Source organism: Anomaloglossus baeobatrachus, chromosome 11 (genome assembly GCF_048569485.1).
Source record: "Anomaloglossus baeobatrachus isolate aAnoBae1 chromosome 11, aAnoBae1.hap1, whole genome shotgun sequence".
NCBI classification, from domain to species: domain Eukaryota; kingdom Metazoa; phylum Chordata; class Amphibia; order Anura; family Aromobatidae; genus Anomaloglossus; species Anomaloglossus baeobatrachus.
In genome coordinates, this window is record NC_134363.1 from 55,299,247 (window position 1) to 55,316,789 (window position 17,543).

General features: G+C 43.9%; 1 protein-coding gene across 4 annotated transcripts in view; it reads left to right on the forward strand.

Moving 5' to 3' along the window:
* TEAD2 (TEA domain transcription factor 2) overlaps window positions 1–17,543 on the forward strand; it is a 129,847-nt gene that overhangs the window by 38,672 nt on the left and 73,632 nt on the right. For all 4 annotated transcript variants that reach the window (XM_075328783.1, XM_075328785.1, XM_075328786.1 and 1 more), the window contains exon 2: window positions 14,988–15,256. In XM_075328783.1, the coding sequence (XP_075184898.1) occupies window positions 15,055–15,256 (202 nt within the window). In that variant the 5' untranslated portion in view covers window positions 14,988–15,054. The remainder of the gene's footprint in view (window positions 1–14,987; window positions 15,257–17,543) is intronic.

Genomic DNA, 17,543 nt, shown 5'->3' on the forward strand with positions numbered 1-17,543 from the left:
GCACCTCAGGAGCGCACGTCCGTGATCAAGGGATCACTTGAAATAACATACCAATAATAAGGATGACAGCGCTCCTCCGGATGAAAAAACATACAATTCTTTATTCCATCAGTTGTGTAACAGCAACGTTTCGACCTGGTGGTCTTTGTCAATCCCCATGAAGTGACCCCTGGGCTCTGTGACCTTTGGGATCCAGTGATGTCAGGTCAACTTCCAGTTGTCCTGACATCACCGAGCCTAGCCCCAGTCTTCCTGAGTGACTGCGTTTCATCCCTTGTCAAAGCCCAACATCGCTCCTGCTTGCGGCGCTCTGGAGTGAAGGAGAGCGCGTGAGACACACTGGGCTGTGATGAGCGGTGAAACGCCACCCACAGCTCAGTCACTCATGAAGACTGGGGTCGGCTTCGGTGGTGTCAGGTCAACTGGAAGTTGACGTGACATCACCGGATCCCAGAGGTCACGGAGCCCGACGGTCACTTCATGTGGATGAGCAGACAGCAATAGCATCACTCACAGGCAGAATTGGCTGATCAAGGTATTTAGAAAAAGCCTTCCCTATCAGTTTTACAGACATATGGTCACTATTGCAGAGTAGTGAAGCACCTCTTTAAAATTGACCTGATGACTGTGGTTGTGGTGTGGCAAAAGTAAAAATATCATAAAGGAAATTTCTAGTTGACTGTGAGTTACCGGTAAAATGCAACTTTACCAAGAATTGTGCTTAACCCAAAGGCGGACATATCATTGGTGTCCAAGAGGTTGGGGGGGGGCAATATCTACCTCCAAAGCCAGAGGAATTGTACACTTTGAGTCATTGGGCTGCAAATAGCCCATATATTGTTCTTATACAGAGGCCCTCTTCTGTTTCTGTCCACCAGTGACATAACCCATTATTATGCGAGAAACAGTTGAGCATGTATCCGATATAACGTTCTTACAATCTGTGTCCTTTACCGCTATTGTGCCAATACTGAGGTGGAGCTCAATAATGTCAAGATCTTCTAAACATGGATGAGGTTGCTTGGAATATGAAGCTAAAACCTAAGTTATTCCTATAAAAATGAACTGTTCCATTTTTTTTTATTCTCCTAAATATGAATTTATATTTGCTGACCTTTGGATGTCAACTGACTATCGATCTTTCCCATCTTGGCTTACCCAAAAGGGCCTCCATTCTGGCTTGGTAGAACTATTCTTAATAACTGTCTGCCAGAAAAACATTTTATTTCTCAACAGCTTAAACCCAGAATTTCGTAATTTTAGAACATTTATTGAAAGGCGTCGTGTAGATGGCTTTGCAGTAAAGACCCTTGTTGCGTAACGTTCTTGCTTCCCACCGTCCAATTTAGTTTTCTTCTAAATCAAGCCACCTCCTATGTTCATTTGCAAAATTTACCTAATTAGTTTTACTTCTACTATTATTTATATTCTTTACTTCTATGGGCTCTTCAAAGGTTTCCAATGTCACCAATGTTTTTAGTTGTCCTCATCACCTTCACAATATCTCATTGGAACTAGTGATGGTCGTTTGTAGAGATTAACCAGTGGTGATGGTCGCTCCTAGAGATCAGCCAGTAGTGATGGTCATTCTTAGAGGTCAACTAGTGGTGACAGTTGTTCCTGGAGTTCAACCAGTGGTGATAGTCATTCCTAGAGATCAACTAGTGGTGATGGTCGTTCCTAGAGATCAACCAGTGGAGATAGTCGTTCCTAGAGATCAATCAGTGGTGATGGTTGTTCCTAGAGATCAACTAGTGGTGATGGTCGTTTCTAGAGATCAGCTAGTGGTGATGATCGTTCCTAGAGTTCAACCAGTGGTGATCGTCATTCCTATGGTAGAGATCAACTAGTGGTGATGGTCGTTCCTAGAGATCAACCAGTGGAGATAGTCGTTCCTAGAGATCAATCAGTGGTGATGGTTGTTCCTAGAGATCAACTAGTGGTGATGGTCGTTTCTAGAGATCAGCTAGTGGTGATGATCGTTCCTAGAGTTCAACCAGTGGTGATCGTCATTCCTACGGTAGAGATCAACCAGTGGTCATGGTCGTTCCTAGAGATCAACCATTGGAGATGGTCGTTCCTAGAGCTTAACCAGTGGTGATGGTTGTTCCTAGAGATCAACCAGTGGTGATGGTCATTCCTATGGTAGAGATCAACCAGTGGTCATGGTCATTCCTAGAGGTCAACCATTGGAGATGGTCGTTCCTAGAGCTCAACCAGCGGTTATGGTTGTTCCTAGAGATCAACTAATGGTGATGGTCGTTCCTAGAGCTCAACCAGTGGTGATGGTCGTTGCTAAAGATCAACCAGTGGAGATGGTCGTTCCTAGAGCTCAACCAGTGGTGATGGTTGTTCTTAGAGATCAACTAGTGGTGATGGTCGTTCCTAGAGATCAACCAGTAGTGGTGGTCATTCCTACGGTAGAGATCAAGCAGGGGTGATGGTTGTTCCTAGAGATCAACCAGTGGTGATGGTCGTTCCTAGAGATAAACCAGTGGAGATGATCGTTCTTAGAGATTTAGCAGTGGAGATGGTCGTTCCTAGAGCTCAACCAGTGGTGATGGTCATTCCTAGAGTTCAACCAGTGGTCGTCTCCATTAGATATCATGGCCACCATGGGTTACCCTGCCGAAAAATATATGGTGTCCAAAGATCTAATAGTTGATCGGGTGCCCATGATGTGAACTTTCCCCCCTCTCGTAAATCTGAATGTCAAAACTAAATAAAAATGCTTTCATTGATGGCCAAGTGGACAGCAGACAGACTTCAAAAACTTTTTTTTTTTCACAAGTTTTCATATATGAAATGAATTTACCCCTCTCCTTGGTATCAGTAGCACTTTTAACAGCTCTTAAAACTGTATCTGTGCTCTGCTGGCTGCTGCGCCCCGTCCCTGCCAGCGGCTCCAATGACATGGGCTCATTTCACACCTGCTGCAGTCTGGCAGACTGACAGACCCACTCAATGTGGCTGAGGTCAATCTGCCCTTGTATTCCAAGAACTGCCCACCGACGGGAAGAAGACGGCTTGTCCTGCGGTATTGTGAGTGTAGGACATTGGTGTCGATGAAAGATTTTGTTCTACTTTTTCCAATTGGTCCTAATTCTTCCCTAGTAACAATGACAATGGACACTGCTTCTAAACCTAAAGCGCTAGTAAAGGTTAACTACAGAATTTAATTATTTTTTTGTGAACCCTCCCCACCAAAAAACCCAAAAGCTTCTTCTTGCTTTTTCTTGTTTTTCCTGGAATTTAAAGGGTTATTCCCATTTGCAAGATCCTATCCCAATATATAGTAGATGTAATAATAATATTAGCAAATACCTCCGATTAGAAATGTAGTATAGATCTCCTGATTAGTTATGTTGATTACCTAATGTGCAGGGTATTGCAGTAGCTTAGGTATCCAAGGTTGCGACCACTCATATATTATCATTTAGTTGCTTGTGGTCGTCACCATAGATACTTAAGCTACTGCAATGCCCTGCACATTAAGTTAGCAACATAACTAATCAGGAGAACTATACTACATTTATAATTGGAGGTATTTGCTAATATGTAGTAGGTGTAATAATAATAAAAATATCAAATACCCCCAATTAGAAATGTATTATAGTTCTCCTGATTAGTTGTCGCTTACCTCATGCGCAGGGCATTGCAGTAGCTTAGGTATCCAAGACTATAACTGCTCATATAGTGTTAATTAGATGCTTGTGGTCGTGATAATGGATACTTAAGCTACTGCAATGCCCTGCACATGAAGTAAGCAACATAACTAATCAGTAGAACTATACTACATTTCTAATTAGAGATACTTGCTAATATGTAGTAGGTGTAATAATAATAATAATAATAATAATAATAATAATAATACTAATAATAATATCAAATACCTTCAATTAGAAATGTAGTATAGTTCTCCTGATTAGTTATGTCACTTACCTCATTTGCAGGGTATTGCAATAGCTTAGGTATCCAAGGTTACAAACACTCATATATTGTCAGTTATTTGCCTGTGGTTATGACCATGGATACTTAAGCTCCCGTAATGCCTTGCACATAAAATAAGCAACATTACTAATCAGGAGAACTATACTACATTTCAAATTGGAGGTATTTGCTAATATGTAGTAGGTGTAATAATAATAATAATAAGAATAATAATAATAATAAAAAATCAAATACCCCAATTAAAAATGTAGTATAGTTCTCCTGATTAGTTAAGTCGCTTATCTCATGCACAGGGCATTGCAGTAGCTTAGGTATCCAAGATTACAACCACTCATATATTGTCAGTTAGTTGCTTGTGGCCGTGATTATGGATACTTAAGCTACTGCAATGCCCTGCACATGAAGTAAGCAACATAATAACTAATCAGGAGAACTATACTCTACTTCAATGCCCTGCACATGAAGTAAGCAACATAACTAATCAAGAGAACTATACTACATTTACAATTGGAGGTATTTGCTAATATGTAGTAGGTGCAATAATAATATTGTGAAATACCTCCAATTAGAAATGTAGTATAGTTCTCCTGATTAGTTATGTTGCTTACATCATGTACAGGGCATTGCAGTAGCTTAGGTATCCATGGTTACAACCACTTGTATGGTCGTAACCATGGATATCTAAGCTACTGCAATGCCCTGCGCATGAGGTAAGCAACAGAACTACTCAGGAGAACTATACTACATTTCTAATTGGAGGTATTTGCTAATATTATTATTATTCCACTTACTACATATTGGGAAGGGATCTTGGAGATGAGAAACCCCTTTAAGGATATCTTCTTTTAAGGAAAATTGAATGCTTTTTTTTAATATTATAGGTAATGAATCTATAGTGATGGGTGGACTCACAGATAACTGGGACCAGCGGGTCCCTGTTATCTGGTTTTTAAAATCTGGTTCCGGTCTGGATTCCGGTGCCCATATAAGTCTATGGGAATCAGAATTCGGAGATTAAAAATCATTACTAATGATATAATTTTTTAAGGTTTAAGGTTGCCATATATATTGGATTAATGGCGGCCAAGAGCGTCACTTTCAATGGGGCCAAATGATTTTGCAAGGTGAGTGTGCAGTCAAGGTGGGTGTGCAGTCAAGGTGGGTGTGCAGTCAAGGTGGGTGTGCATTTATAAGAAGAGGTCAGGTTCAAAAGCTGTCGGCCAAAACTGGTGCCGCTCTGGCGTCTGTAGAGAAAGACCCTCTTTATGAGAAGTAAAAATTGACTCTCTGCAGATATCTCAACTATAGAAAATCATGGGGAAGGGAGATGGTTATGACTCAAAACCCACTTTTCCCACCAGCAAACCTGGAAAGAATAGGGGAGCAAGCTCTGGGCTGTCTTCTAAATCATGTAGGAGGCACATTTGTAATGTTTTACTACTGAGAAGAGCAAAATTTAGGCCAGGTTCACATATCTACAGTATCGGATCTGTTACATGATGGAGCTTAGTGGACTCTTGCGTTAATGTTGTGAACGTTTGTGAATACAGGACACCCCATCCAGTATATATCTTTTGTTTAATCTATATCTTGATTATATTAGATTATATCTTGCGTAGGCATAGAAAAATAACTGACGTGTTTTGCGTCTAGCTGACTTTCAGTTTGCTAGACTCAAAACGCGTCAGCTATTCTATGCAAAGTCATAGAAAAATAACTGACGCGTTTTGAGCCTAGCTGACTCTTAATCATATGAGTTCATTAGGCTCAAAACGCGTAGGCATAGAGAAATAACTGATGTGTTTTGAGTCTAGCTGACTCTTAATTATATGAATTTGCTAGACTTGAAACGCATCAGTAATTCTATGCTTAGGCATAGAAAATAACTGCATTTTGAGTCTAGCTGACTCTTAATCATATAAGTTCACTAGGTTCGAAATGCGTAGGTAAAGATAAATAACTGACGCGTTTTGAGTCTAGGTGACTCTTAATCATATGAGTTTGCTAGGCTCAAAACATATCAGATATTCTATGCGTAAGCATAGAAAAATAACTGACGCTTTTTGAGCCTAGCTGACTCTTAATCATGAGTTCACTAGGCTCAAAACGCGTAGGTATAGAGAAATAACTGATGCGATTTGAGTCTAGCTGACTCTTAATCGTATGAGTTTGCTAGTCTCAAAATGCGCCAGTACTTCTGTGTAGGCTAAGAAAATAACTGATGCGTTTTGAGTCTAGCTGACTCTTAATCATGAGTTCGCTAGACTCGAGACGCGTCAGTTATTTTATGCGTAGAAAAATAACTGATGCATTTTTATCTTAGCTGATTCTTAATCATATAGGAGTTCACTAAACTTGAAATGCGTCAGCTATTCTATTCGTAGAGAGAAAAATAACTAATGCGTTTTGAGTCTTGCTAACTCCTAATCATATAGGAATTTGTTAGACTTAAAACACATCAGTATTCTATAATCATATAGGAGTTTGCTAGGCTCAAAAGGCGTCAGCTATGCTATGCGTAGAAAAATAAGTGACACATTTTGAGCCTAGCTGACTCTTAATCATATGAGCTCACTAAATCCAAAACGCGTCAGTAATTCTATGCTTAGGCAAACAAAAAAACTGACATGTTTTGAGTCTAGCTGATTCTTAATCATGAGTTCATAAGGCTTGAAACGCGACAAGTATTCTTTTAGTAGGGATACAAAAATAACTGACAGGTTTTAAGTCTAGCATACTCTTAATCATATAAGATTTTGCTGGACTCGAAATGTGTCAGTATTCTATGCCTATGGTGTCACATTAAAGAATTTTTTGGTTTTACTACATGATTAACCCTAGAATGCACAAGCAATTCAATCTACCATAGAAAAAAAATGACCTAGCAGGCCTGCGAGGCCCCAGGTATGCGTTCTAGGGTTAAAAGTCAGCTAGAGTCGAAATGCGTCAGCTATTCTATGCATAGGCATAGAAAAATAACTGACTTGTTTTGAGTGACTCTTAATCATGAGTTCACTAGACTCAAAATGAGTCAGCTATTCTGTGCATAGGCATAAAGCAATAACTGACGCGTTTTGAGTCTGGCTGACTCTTAACCATGAGTTGGCTAGACTCGAAATGCATCAGCTATGCTTAAGCATGGAAAAATAACTATTGCGTTTTGAGTCTAACTGACTCTTATTCATTTAAGAGTTCAATAGACTTGAAACACGTCAGCTATTCTATGCCTATGCAACTTTTTTTAGGGAATCATAAAGAATTTTTGATTTTTATATCCAACTAGCTGTAGCATCTGGCGTTGCCCGGCATAGTAACTGTCTCTCTGTCTCTCTCCCAGTGTCTGTCTGTATGTTGCTGTCTGTCTCTTTCCTTATCTGTTTCTGTCTGTCTTTGTATCAATCTATCTGTCTCTCTCTATCTCTGTGTCTGTCTGTCTCTTCCCCCGTCTGTCTCTTTCCCTGGTCTGTCTCTTTCCTTTTCTGTGTTTGTCTCTTTGTCTCTTTGGAGGTCTGTTTCTTTCCAGATCTGTCTCTTTCTTGGTCTGTCACTTTCTCCGTCTGTCTCTTTCCCTGTCTGTTTCTTTCCCTGTCTGTCTCTTTCCCTGTCTGTCTCTTTCCCTGTCTGTCTCTTTCCCCATCTGTCTCTTTCCCCGTCTGTCTTTCCCCGTCTGTCTCCCCATCTCTTTTCCTGTCTCTTTCCATGTCTGTCATTGTCCATCTCTTTGTCTGTGTCTTTTCCTGTCTGTCTCTTTCCTTGTCTGTCTCTATTTCTCTATCTCTTTCCTCATCTGTCTCTATCAAGGTCTGTCTCTTTCTCCATCTATCTTTGTCTGTCTCCTATTTCCCTGTATGCCAGTCTCTGTCCCTGTCTGTTTCTTTCAGTCTGTCTGTCTCTATCTCTCTGTCTCTTTCTCTGTCTCCCTCTCTCTGTCTGTGTCTCTTTCTTTTTCTGTCTCTCTCTGTCCGTCTCCCCACCGACATCATATTACCTCACACATAAGCTTCTTATACTAACACAATGTCTTTTGTTCCTATAGCAACCAAACATAGCTGCTATTAAAACCAGTAGTTCCAGGCTCCATTTACTTTAATGGAGGCATGTTTTTTGGAGAGTAACTGTAAAGCGCGAGGTTAAATTTTCCTGTCAAAACGTAATCTACGACGTTCCCTGGTTCACATGAAGTGTCTGTGCAAAATTTCGTGATTGTAAATGCGACAGTGCGGATTGCTTTAGCGGACAGACATACACACATGCACACACACATATATAGATACATATATACATACACTCAGCTTTATATATTAGATTAAGGGTAAACTAGTTATTTTTCTATGCCTTATGGAGTCACAATAAAGATTGTTTGGTTTTAATAAGCTTTGCTTGATTGAAAAACCTTTATAATCACTTTAATGTTGCGGTGAATTTCCCTACAAGATCCAATATTGTTTTCCATACCCATCCACTTTACATATGTATATCCTATATGAGCTGTTGTATGCGTTACACAGAGGTTGAACTCATCGTCTTGGCCGGATGAAATTCTTCACGTGCACTTAGAATGTCTCACCTGTGTGTCTGCAATATTCTCCATAGATTTATGTGAGCAGTTACATGTCCGCGCTTATATGGAAGCAATGTAGTCATCCAAGGTGTCCTGCAAATCCCTCAACAATTGCATTTGTCGCGGGCGGAGGAGGGGACGCCGCGCTCTCCCACTGCTCGGGTCCGGCTGCCGCTGCGGCTGCTGCGGCCTGCTGCTGCCGCTGCTCGGTGGCTCGAGCGATGGGCCGGATCCTGGGGACTCGAGCGGCGCTCCTCGCCCGTGAATGAAAGGGGATTGGGTTTTGGGATAGGTTATTGTCCGTCACGCCACCCACGGTTGCCCCTCCGCGGGTAGGGGTCTTGGTGCTCAAGGGGCCCAGTGATGGTGCTGGTATGGTGGACAGGCGGGTATGGGGCCTGTGGAGGTGCAGGGGCAGCGCTGTGCCGCACGGAACGGAGGTACTCACTCAGCCAGTAAACACGACACAGTTCTCGGTAAACAAACGGCTGGTTGGACGGGTCCCTCGGACGGTTACGGTGCTGCGGTTCCCTGCAGTTAGCGGTGACGGTCTCTTCCCTGCACCTATGTAAAGTCTCTTGGTAGCGATGGGTCCCCACCGGTTACCCACTCCTCGGCTTCAATCTGGGCCGAAGGAGACCTACTTTGCCCGCAGGCGCTGACCCTGGGAAACTCGTGCCCTGGCGGTGGCGGTGTCTCCCCTTCACGGTCGGGCTGTTGCCTTCAATCGGGACTTGGTTGTTAGGAGACAGAGGTCCCCTTCACTGACGGATTTGGCAAATTATGGCGACTCCTAGCCTTGCCGGGATCCGAAAGGCCCCTGCCCTGGTGCTGACTGTTCTTCGTATACTGCTCCAGTACCGCCGGGTCACCACGTCCGCGGTCCTTCCAGCAACCTCCAAACAGTCCCCCTGCAGACTATCACCGCCGTCTGCTGACCTTGCTGTCTCAGTCCGGGGCACACACCCGGACCAACTTCAGGCTTTCTTAACTGTTTCTTTTCTGTCGCCACTCTTACTGTACTCCTTTACCACTTCACTGTTTACTCCTTCACTTCCCTAGCTTGACTCTTTACTCCTTCACTTCCCTAGCTTAACTCTCTGGTTTTCCCGCCTCAAGGGCTGTGAACTCCTCGGTGGGCGGAGCCAACCACCTGGCCCACCCCCTGGTGTGGACATCAGCCCCTGGAGGAAGGCAACAAGGATTTTAGATTAGCTTAGATGTACCTGCAGGGAATGTGGGGTGCATGTGATGTTGTGACCTGTGACCCCTGGCTTGCCCAGGGCCTCACACATTAATAATGAAAACGGAAACATTCATCATCAGATCTGATCCTTACTGGTTGGATCTCGTCACCTGTGTGGCCTACTTGTATCATGGTCCTGCTGGTCAGTGGTAGAATCACCCCATTTGTGGCCTTTTTTTTATTTAAAGGGGTTGTCCACTATTAGGACAACCCCTTCTGATTCTACAAGTTTCCCTCCCGTGCCTGCGCCATTCCAGCGCTACAGTGCCGGGGCTTGAATTGGGTTGTGACATCACTCGAGCCCCAGTCTGTGCCATCTTCTGTCTACCTGCCTTCGGACAAACAAGTTAACAGGAAGTGAGCACTCAGGATGCCACCCACTTCCTGTTGTCTGAAGACGGGGAGACAGAAGCCAACACTGATTGGACGCAGGGCTCTCATGATGTCACAACATCACATGAGCTTTTGGAATGCGAACCGCGGCACTGATGGAACGGCGCCAGCCGTGGAGTTGAGTATAGCCTATATTACCTGGGGAAACTTGTCGATTCAGAAAAAGTTGTCCTAGCAGTGGACAACCCCTTTTTTTATTTAAAAGGGTTGTCCACTATTAAGACAACTGCTTCTGATTCTACAAATTTCCCTCAGGTAATATAGGCTATACTCAACTCCCGTGCTGGCATCGTTCCATCAGTGCCGGAGCTGCAGTGCTGGGGCTTAAGTTGGGTAGTAACATCATGGGAGCCCCATGTCCAGTCAGTGCTATCTTCTCTCTACGTGCCTTCGGACAAACCAGTTAATCAACAGGAAGTGAGCCCTGTGGCTGCTGCCCACTTCCTTTTGTCTGAAGGTGGGGAGACAGGAGCCAGCGCTGATTGGATGCAGGGCTCGCATGATGTCACATGAGCCTCGAGAATGCGAACCGTGGCACCAATGGAACGGCACCAGCCATGGAGTTGAGAATAGTCTATATTACCTGAGGGAAACTAGTGGAATCAGGATGGCTTGTCCTAGTAGTCGACAACCCCTTTTTTATTTAAAGGGGTTGTCTACAATTAAGACAACCTCTTCTGATTCTACAAGTTTCCCACAGGTAAAATAGTCTATACTCACCTCCCGTGCCAGTGCCATTCCAAGGGTGCTGGGTCTGCGGTGCCAGGGCTTAAGTTGGGTTGTGACATCTCAAAAATCCCATGTCCAGTCAGCACCATCATCTCTCTATCCGCCTTCGAACAAATGAGTTGATCAACAGGAAGTGAGCGCTGCGGCTGCACTCACTTCCTGTTGTCCGATGGCAGGGACTCAGAAGTCGGCGCTGATTGGATGCGGGTCTTGCATGATGTCACAATGTCACATAATCCCTAGGAATACGAACCGCGGCACTGCTGGAATGGTGCCAACCGCAGAGGTCAGTATAGGTTTTTTTATATCACCTGGGGGAAACTTGTGGAATCAGGAGAGGTTGTCCTAGTAGTGGACAACCCCTTTCTTATTTAAAGTGGTTGTCCACTATTAAGACAACCCCTAATGATTCAACAAGTTTTCTCCAGGCCAAATAGGCTATACTCACCTCTGGTGCTGGAGCTGCAGTGCCAGGGCTAAAGTTGGGTTGTGACGTCAGGTTAGCCCTGCATCCAATCATCGCCAGCTTTTCTCTCCCCACCTTCGGAGCAAACAAGTTAATCAACAGGAAGTGAGCACTTCAGCTACCGCCCACTTCCTGTTGTCCAAAAGTGGGGAGACAGAAGCCGATGACACTGATTGGATGTAGGGCTCAAATGATGTCACATGAGCCCCGGTAATGCGAACCGTGGCACCAGTGGAATGGCGCCGGTCACGAAGTTAATCAACAGGAAGTGAGCGCTGCGGCTGTACTGACTTCCTGTTGTCTGAAGGCGGTGAGACAGAAGCTGTCACTAGATGCGGGGCTCGCATGATGTCACAACGTCAAGTGAACCCAGGAATGCAAACTACGGCACAGATGGAACAGCACCGGCGGCCACAGAGGTGAGTATAGCCTATATTACCTGGGGGAAACATGTGGAATTTATGATTATTTTTTGGCTCTTAATTTTTCATTTTGGCAAACGTCTTGGAAGTTTTTTTTCCTTCTTGGATTAAACTTTTTTAGTATTTTTAAAACGTTTTAGGCAAAACATGAACAACAATGCATCCGCTTGATCAAAACTCCAAAACGTCAGAGGACTCTAGCAAGGAAGATCTATTTACAATATATTCTCCAGGACTGGTTTCAAAGCAGTTAAGCTAAATAAACTCTTTAACCAAAGTTGTCAGACAGCCCGGGCTTCTCATTAAATCCAGGTTAAATATTAACTTCACGTTGCTAGTGCTCGGCCAGATTAATCAGTTGTAAATGAACTTGAAGACTGCTTGATGTTGCAACAATCTTATTGCCTTTTGCATCATATTTGAAGTTTTGTATAGAGGAACAATGTCAGATTTGTAGTAATAGGTGCAAAATGAAATACAAAGAGGTTGGACCCCAAGCGTCAAATTTGTCCCTGGGGAGCAATGTCGTGTCAGTAGAATTTAGTATTTCCCTACTTATTGCCGGATACTCACTAGATGACCATATTTTGTCCAATTACTTGTACAAATACCCATAGATCTTACATAGATGTCATAGGTGAGTGCACATGTTTTGTCACGGAGGTAGATTGGACAAATCTGCTGCCCAAAACCCCTAGCAGAGGCATATACTCTAGGAAAACAAAAGTGTTGGGTTTTGTTACTCAACATCACTTGTCAAGAGGCCCCTAAACACAGATGATCTTCCTTAGGATAGGCCATCGATGTCGGAGGGTCCCACACTCAGCATCCTCACAAGCTCTGATGGGTACTTTTCATGTATTAAAGGGAACCTGTCACCAGATTAGGGATCTATAAGCTGCGGCCACCACCACTGGGCTCTTATATACATCATTCTAGCATTCTGAATACAAGAGCCCAAGCCCTTGTGTAGAGCGTAAAAATTACTTTATAACACTCACCTAAATGGTCGGAACGGTGCAGAAGGACCAGATGGGTGTCTCCGTTCTACGGGTGCAGTGCCTCCTCTTTCGGCCATCTTTGTCCTCCTTATTCTGAAGAAGGGGTGCATGGCGCATCCTACGTCATCCACACTACCCGGTATTGAGGTCCCGCTCATGCGCACTACAATACTTTGATCTGCCTTGCTCAGGGCAGATCAAAGTGCACCTGCACACGACCTCAGTGCCAGCTAATGTGGATGACGTAGGATGCGTCATGCACCCCTTCTTCAGAAGAAGGAGGACAAAGATGGCCAAAAGAGGAGGCACCGCACCCGGAGAACGGAGACACCCATTTGATCCTTCTGCACCATACCGACCGTTTAGGTGAGCATTATAAAGTCATTTTTACGGTCTACACAGCGGCCTGGGCTCTTATATACAGCATGTTAGAATGCTGTATATAAGAGCCCACTGGTGGTGGCCGCAGCTTATAGTCACCAAATCTGGTGACAGGTTCCCTTGAACGTTATAAGACCTATGATTTAGTGATTGAACTTTTTTCACATCACGATCTTTATTAAAAAACAAAATTGGTAATCTTACAATTTTCACACTGACCACTGGGATTTTTTTTAGAATCCTACTTCCTGTCCTTTCAGGAAGTGCTTTCAGCAGATTCCTTATCATCAAAGGCAGGATTACATTTACTGATAACCCTTCTATACACAACAGATAACACCATTCAGAGTAGGTGATATCACAGCAGACCCTGCTCCCACTCCCTTCACAATAGACCTTTGTAAGGCTATGTGCGCACGTTGCGTAAATACATGCAGTTACGCTGTGCTTTGTAGCGCAGCGTAACTGCATGCGTCCTGCGTCCCCTGCACAGTCTATGGAGATTGTGCAGGGGCTGTGCGCACGTGGCGTTTTAGAGCGCAGCGCTTCTGCTTCTGCCGAAGCGCTGCGTTCTAAGAAGTGACATGTCACTTCTTCCGTGCGCTTTGCCGGCAGCTCCTGCTCTGTCTATGGCAGGAGCTGCAGGCAGAGCGCATGGAATCGGCTTTTTTTTTTTCACTACGGACAATTCTGCAGCGATTTAAAGTGCACATGTGCTCTTCAGATCGCTGCAGAAATTTCTGCAGTGACTGTACGCAACGTGCGCACCTAGCCTAATGCTCACAACCAGTGTTGGGGCAGCGAGCGAGATTAGTGGACTCACTGGACTACAATGAGAACTAGGGCTTACCCTATAGTGTGGTGAAGGGTTTAACTAAGTGCCGAGCGCGAGGCGGACGCTAGGTACCACTCTCAGGGAGGTGACCGGGACTATGGCAACTGACCCCCAGGACAGGTGACAGACTTTGCTATCGGCAGACTGACTGAGGCAGGCCGGACAGATGGGTACAGATAGGAATGGTGGACGTGGCAGGGATAGGCAGGTATGGGAAGGCAGATTCAGATGATGGACACAGGGATAACGGGACCTGACAAATAGCTATCAGATTGGGATGCTGATTAACTGAAGGTGTTTTGCAGGCACTTCCCCTAATGGAAGGGTGCCTTAAATACACAGTGCCTCCCTCTCAGCCATAGCCTGAGAGGCATTTCCTGGAAATAGTGCGCCAGCCCTTTAAGAGGAGGGCGGTGTGCGCTCGCATTTGCCCATTCAATTCTATACTTCTGTTAAAAAAAAAAAGCAGACTGAACTCGGATAACAGAATGAAGAAGGCGGAGAAACTTTTTTGCTTCTCCACCTCTGGAAAAAAAAAAATAGATCCCAGATCAAACTATGATCGATGTCTGATTAGCATATTCTGATTATTTTTGGATTTACCTACCCCTACACACGCTCATTAGATGCTTCAATACAACAGATATGGTCAGAATCTGTTCATTGGGGCTAGTGTGCATGTGCATTTCCTGAAACAACAGGAAATATCAGTTTAAAAAAAGCCCCAGTGGGCAGTGTGAGAATTACAAGTGTTCTATTTTTTAGTTTTAATACAGATTATGATTTGGGGAAAAATATTGGTAAAATAGGTTATTTTCTGATGAGTTGTTGCCTTTGTAGATAGAAACATTACTGATATATTGAAAAGTACAAAGATGTCTGATATAGAGTCTACTCGGATCCTGATCTCGAAATGTGCATAAGTAGGGTCACCATATGAACGTTTTATGGTTATTGGTGTAAAACCTTAATATAACTATCGTTTTATTTTTTATTTTGCAGCATTTGCTGAGCGATCCTTCAGAAGGTGAGGCCTGGAGGAGCCTCTCCTTTCCCTCCTATTCCAAACATGGACCCCAACAATGGGTGGAGTGAAGCTGGTAGTCCAGAAAGCACGGGGGATTTGGGAGATTCCATGGAAAAGAGTTTAGACAATGATGCAGAAGGTGTGTGGAGTCCAGACATAGAGCAGAGCTTCCAGGAGGCACTGGCCATATACCCGCCATGCGGGAGGCGCAAGATTATCTTATCGGATGAAGGCAAGATGTATGGTGAGTTGGATTGTTCCGGAAACACCTAATTATATAACGAGCCTGCATTTAATGACCTAATATGTCACTTTATGTATATTTATTTTAGGATTTTCAGAAACCTGAAATCAACCATGACAGTTTTTATTAGCTCAGCATGTTGAAATAACTTGACGATAATTTTAATTATGCAGAAATGATAGACGAGATGTTGAGCGGTCCTCATGTGACAAGTGGAAAAATTCAATTGCACAAGTAAATAACGCCGAATTCTTGGAACATTCCAAGCTAGACCCAAAAATATATTCCTTAAAATTGCTTAGGTCTATCACTTTACATGCAAGTTCACCGAACGCTTGGTTTTTTGGAGGTACAGCCCGTAGACGTTCCTGGAAAAGCTGTGGACTATCAGATTCTATAGTTGCATGTTTTGGTGCCATTTTCAAAACTTGGTAACGTCTGCGATCCGATGAGGGCAGGCACAATGCATTCAGCATGGTCGTCTACTGGGTCAACGGAATCGGGGATTCCCAGCCAGTCTCCCACTCTGGTACTTTCCAGGCCTCAAACTAAGTAATGTTTGCAATCCAACAAAGGCAGGCATAATGAGTTCAGCATGGCCGTCAACTGAGTTAACGTAACTGGGGATTCCCAGCCAGTTTCCCATGGTACTTGCCAGGCCTCAAACTAAGTAACGTCTGTGATCTACCGAGGGCAGGCACAATGACTTCAGCATGGCTGTCGACTAGGTCGATGGAACCGGGGATTCCCAGCCTGTGTCCCATGCTGGTAATTTCCAGGCCTCAAACTAAGTAATGTCTGCGACCTGATGAGGGCAGGCACAATGAGTTCAGCATGGCTGTCGACAAAACTTGAGCACTAGTTGGTCTTATTTTTTAATTTCTTTGGTGGATGTATGAATGGTAACTTGGGTAAAGATCTTCCATTAACAAACTCATAATGAGTTTCATCATCTGATGCGGGCAGAAATAATCTGACGCTGGTTGCAGTACTGTTTTACGCTGTGGCATTCCACAGACAACTTTGGAGTACCGACCGTAGAGAATGTGTCTCAGCATGACTGGTTTGAAGCTGATCCCCAGTGAAGTCTCCCCACTTAGCAACCTGTGACTAACAGGTTTCTAATGGTGCGAAGCCACCAGAAATCGGAGTTGGACTAGTCATCTAAGGCGCATAGTACACCGCCGAATCTTCAACGTAAGACACTGTCTCAGATGACCAGTTTGAGGCCGATACCCAGCAGAGTCTCCGCATTTACGTAGCAACGTATGGCTAACTGGTCTCTCGTGGTGCAAAGCCACCAGAGATCGACGTCGGACTAGTCATCCAAGGCACATAGTCCACCGCCTAATCTTCAAAGTAAGACACTATGTGTCTCGGATGACAGGTTTGAGGCTAGTCCCCAGTAGAGTCTCCCCACTTAGCAACCTATGACTAACAGGTCTCTCATGGTGCAAAGCCACCAGAGACTGGCATTGGACTAGTCATCCAAGGCACATAGTCCACCGCCGAATCTTCACAGTAAGTCTTCTCTGAATCGCAGCTCAGCCAGTGTTTGAATCCTGCAGTCAGTAATTTCATTCAGCATGAATCGGATGACAAGTTCCCTTTAATGTCACTTTATGTTCCAATGTCTCAGTACAGACAGCTGATACAATGAAATGAATGGAGGTCACCAACACTTCATCCTATTATTGCCCTGGAGGTGACACACCAAGGACTCATAGGGGATTGTTTTATGACCTTTCTGTCAGGGTATAAAACCAGCAGTGTGCTTTTATTTACTACTTTTGGGAAGGTATCCTTGGAGTTTTAGAAGCTAGAGGGCTTTAGACAGAAAACTCAATTTTGTTTGCATGGCCTCCGAACAATGTAGGGGAAACTAAAACAAAATGCACCAAAATTTGGTCTCAAATTGTGGAAAAAACTGGCACACATGCCTTACCCAAATTGGGGCAAGGCATGTATGGCAGTTGTTCCACAATTTCATACTAAATGATGGTGCATTTTCTTTATTTTCCCCTACATTGTTCAGAGGCCACGCAATCTTGTATATTTGAGACACTTTGTGTTCCTTACTAGACAACATTGAAAGGTGTCTAGAAAACAGGCGTACCAAATTCTGCCTAATTGAATCAAACAATTGGTGAAAATTTTGCTCTAAACTAATCCAACCAAGGTGGCAATAAAATTGAATAAAGTCCAACATTTCTTGAAAAATGTGCCATATGTCCGCCCCCCCTCCCACCGGTGATAAATTTGGTGTATCTTCTGCCTTTCCGGTGTA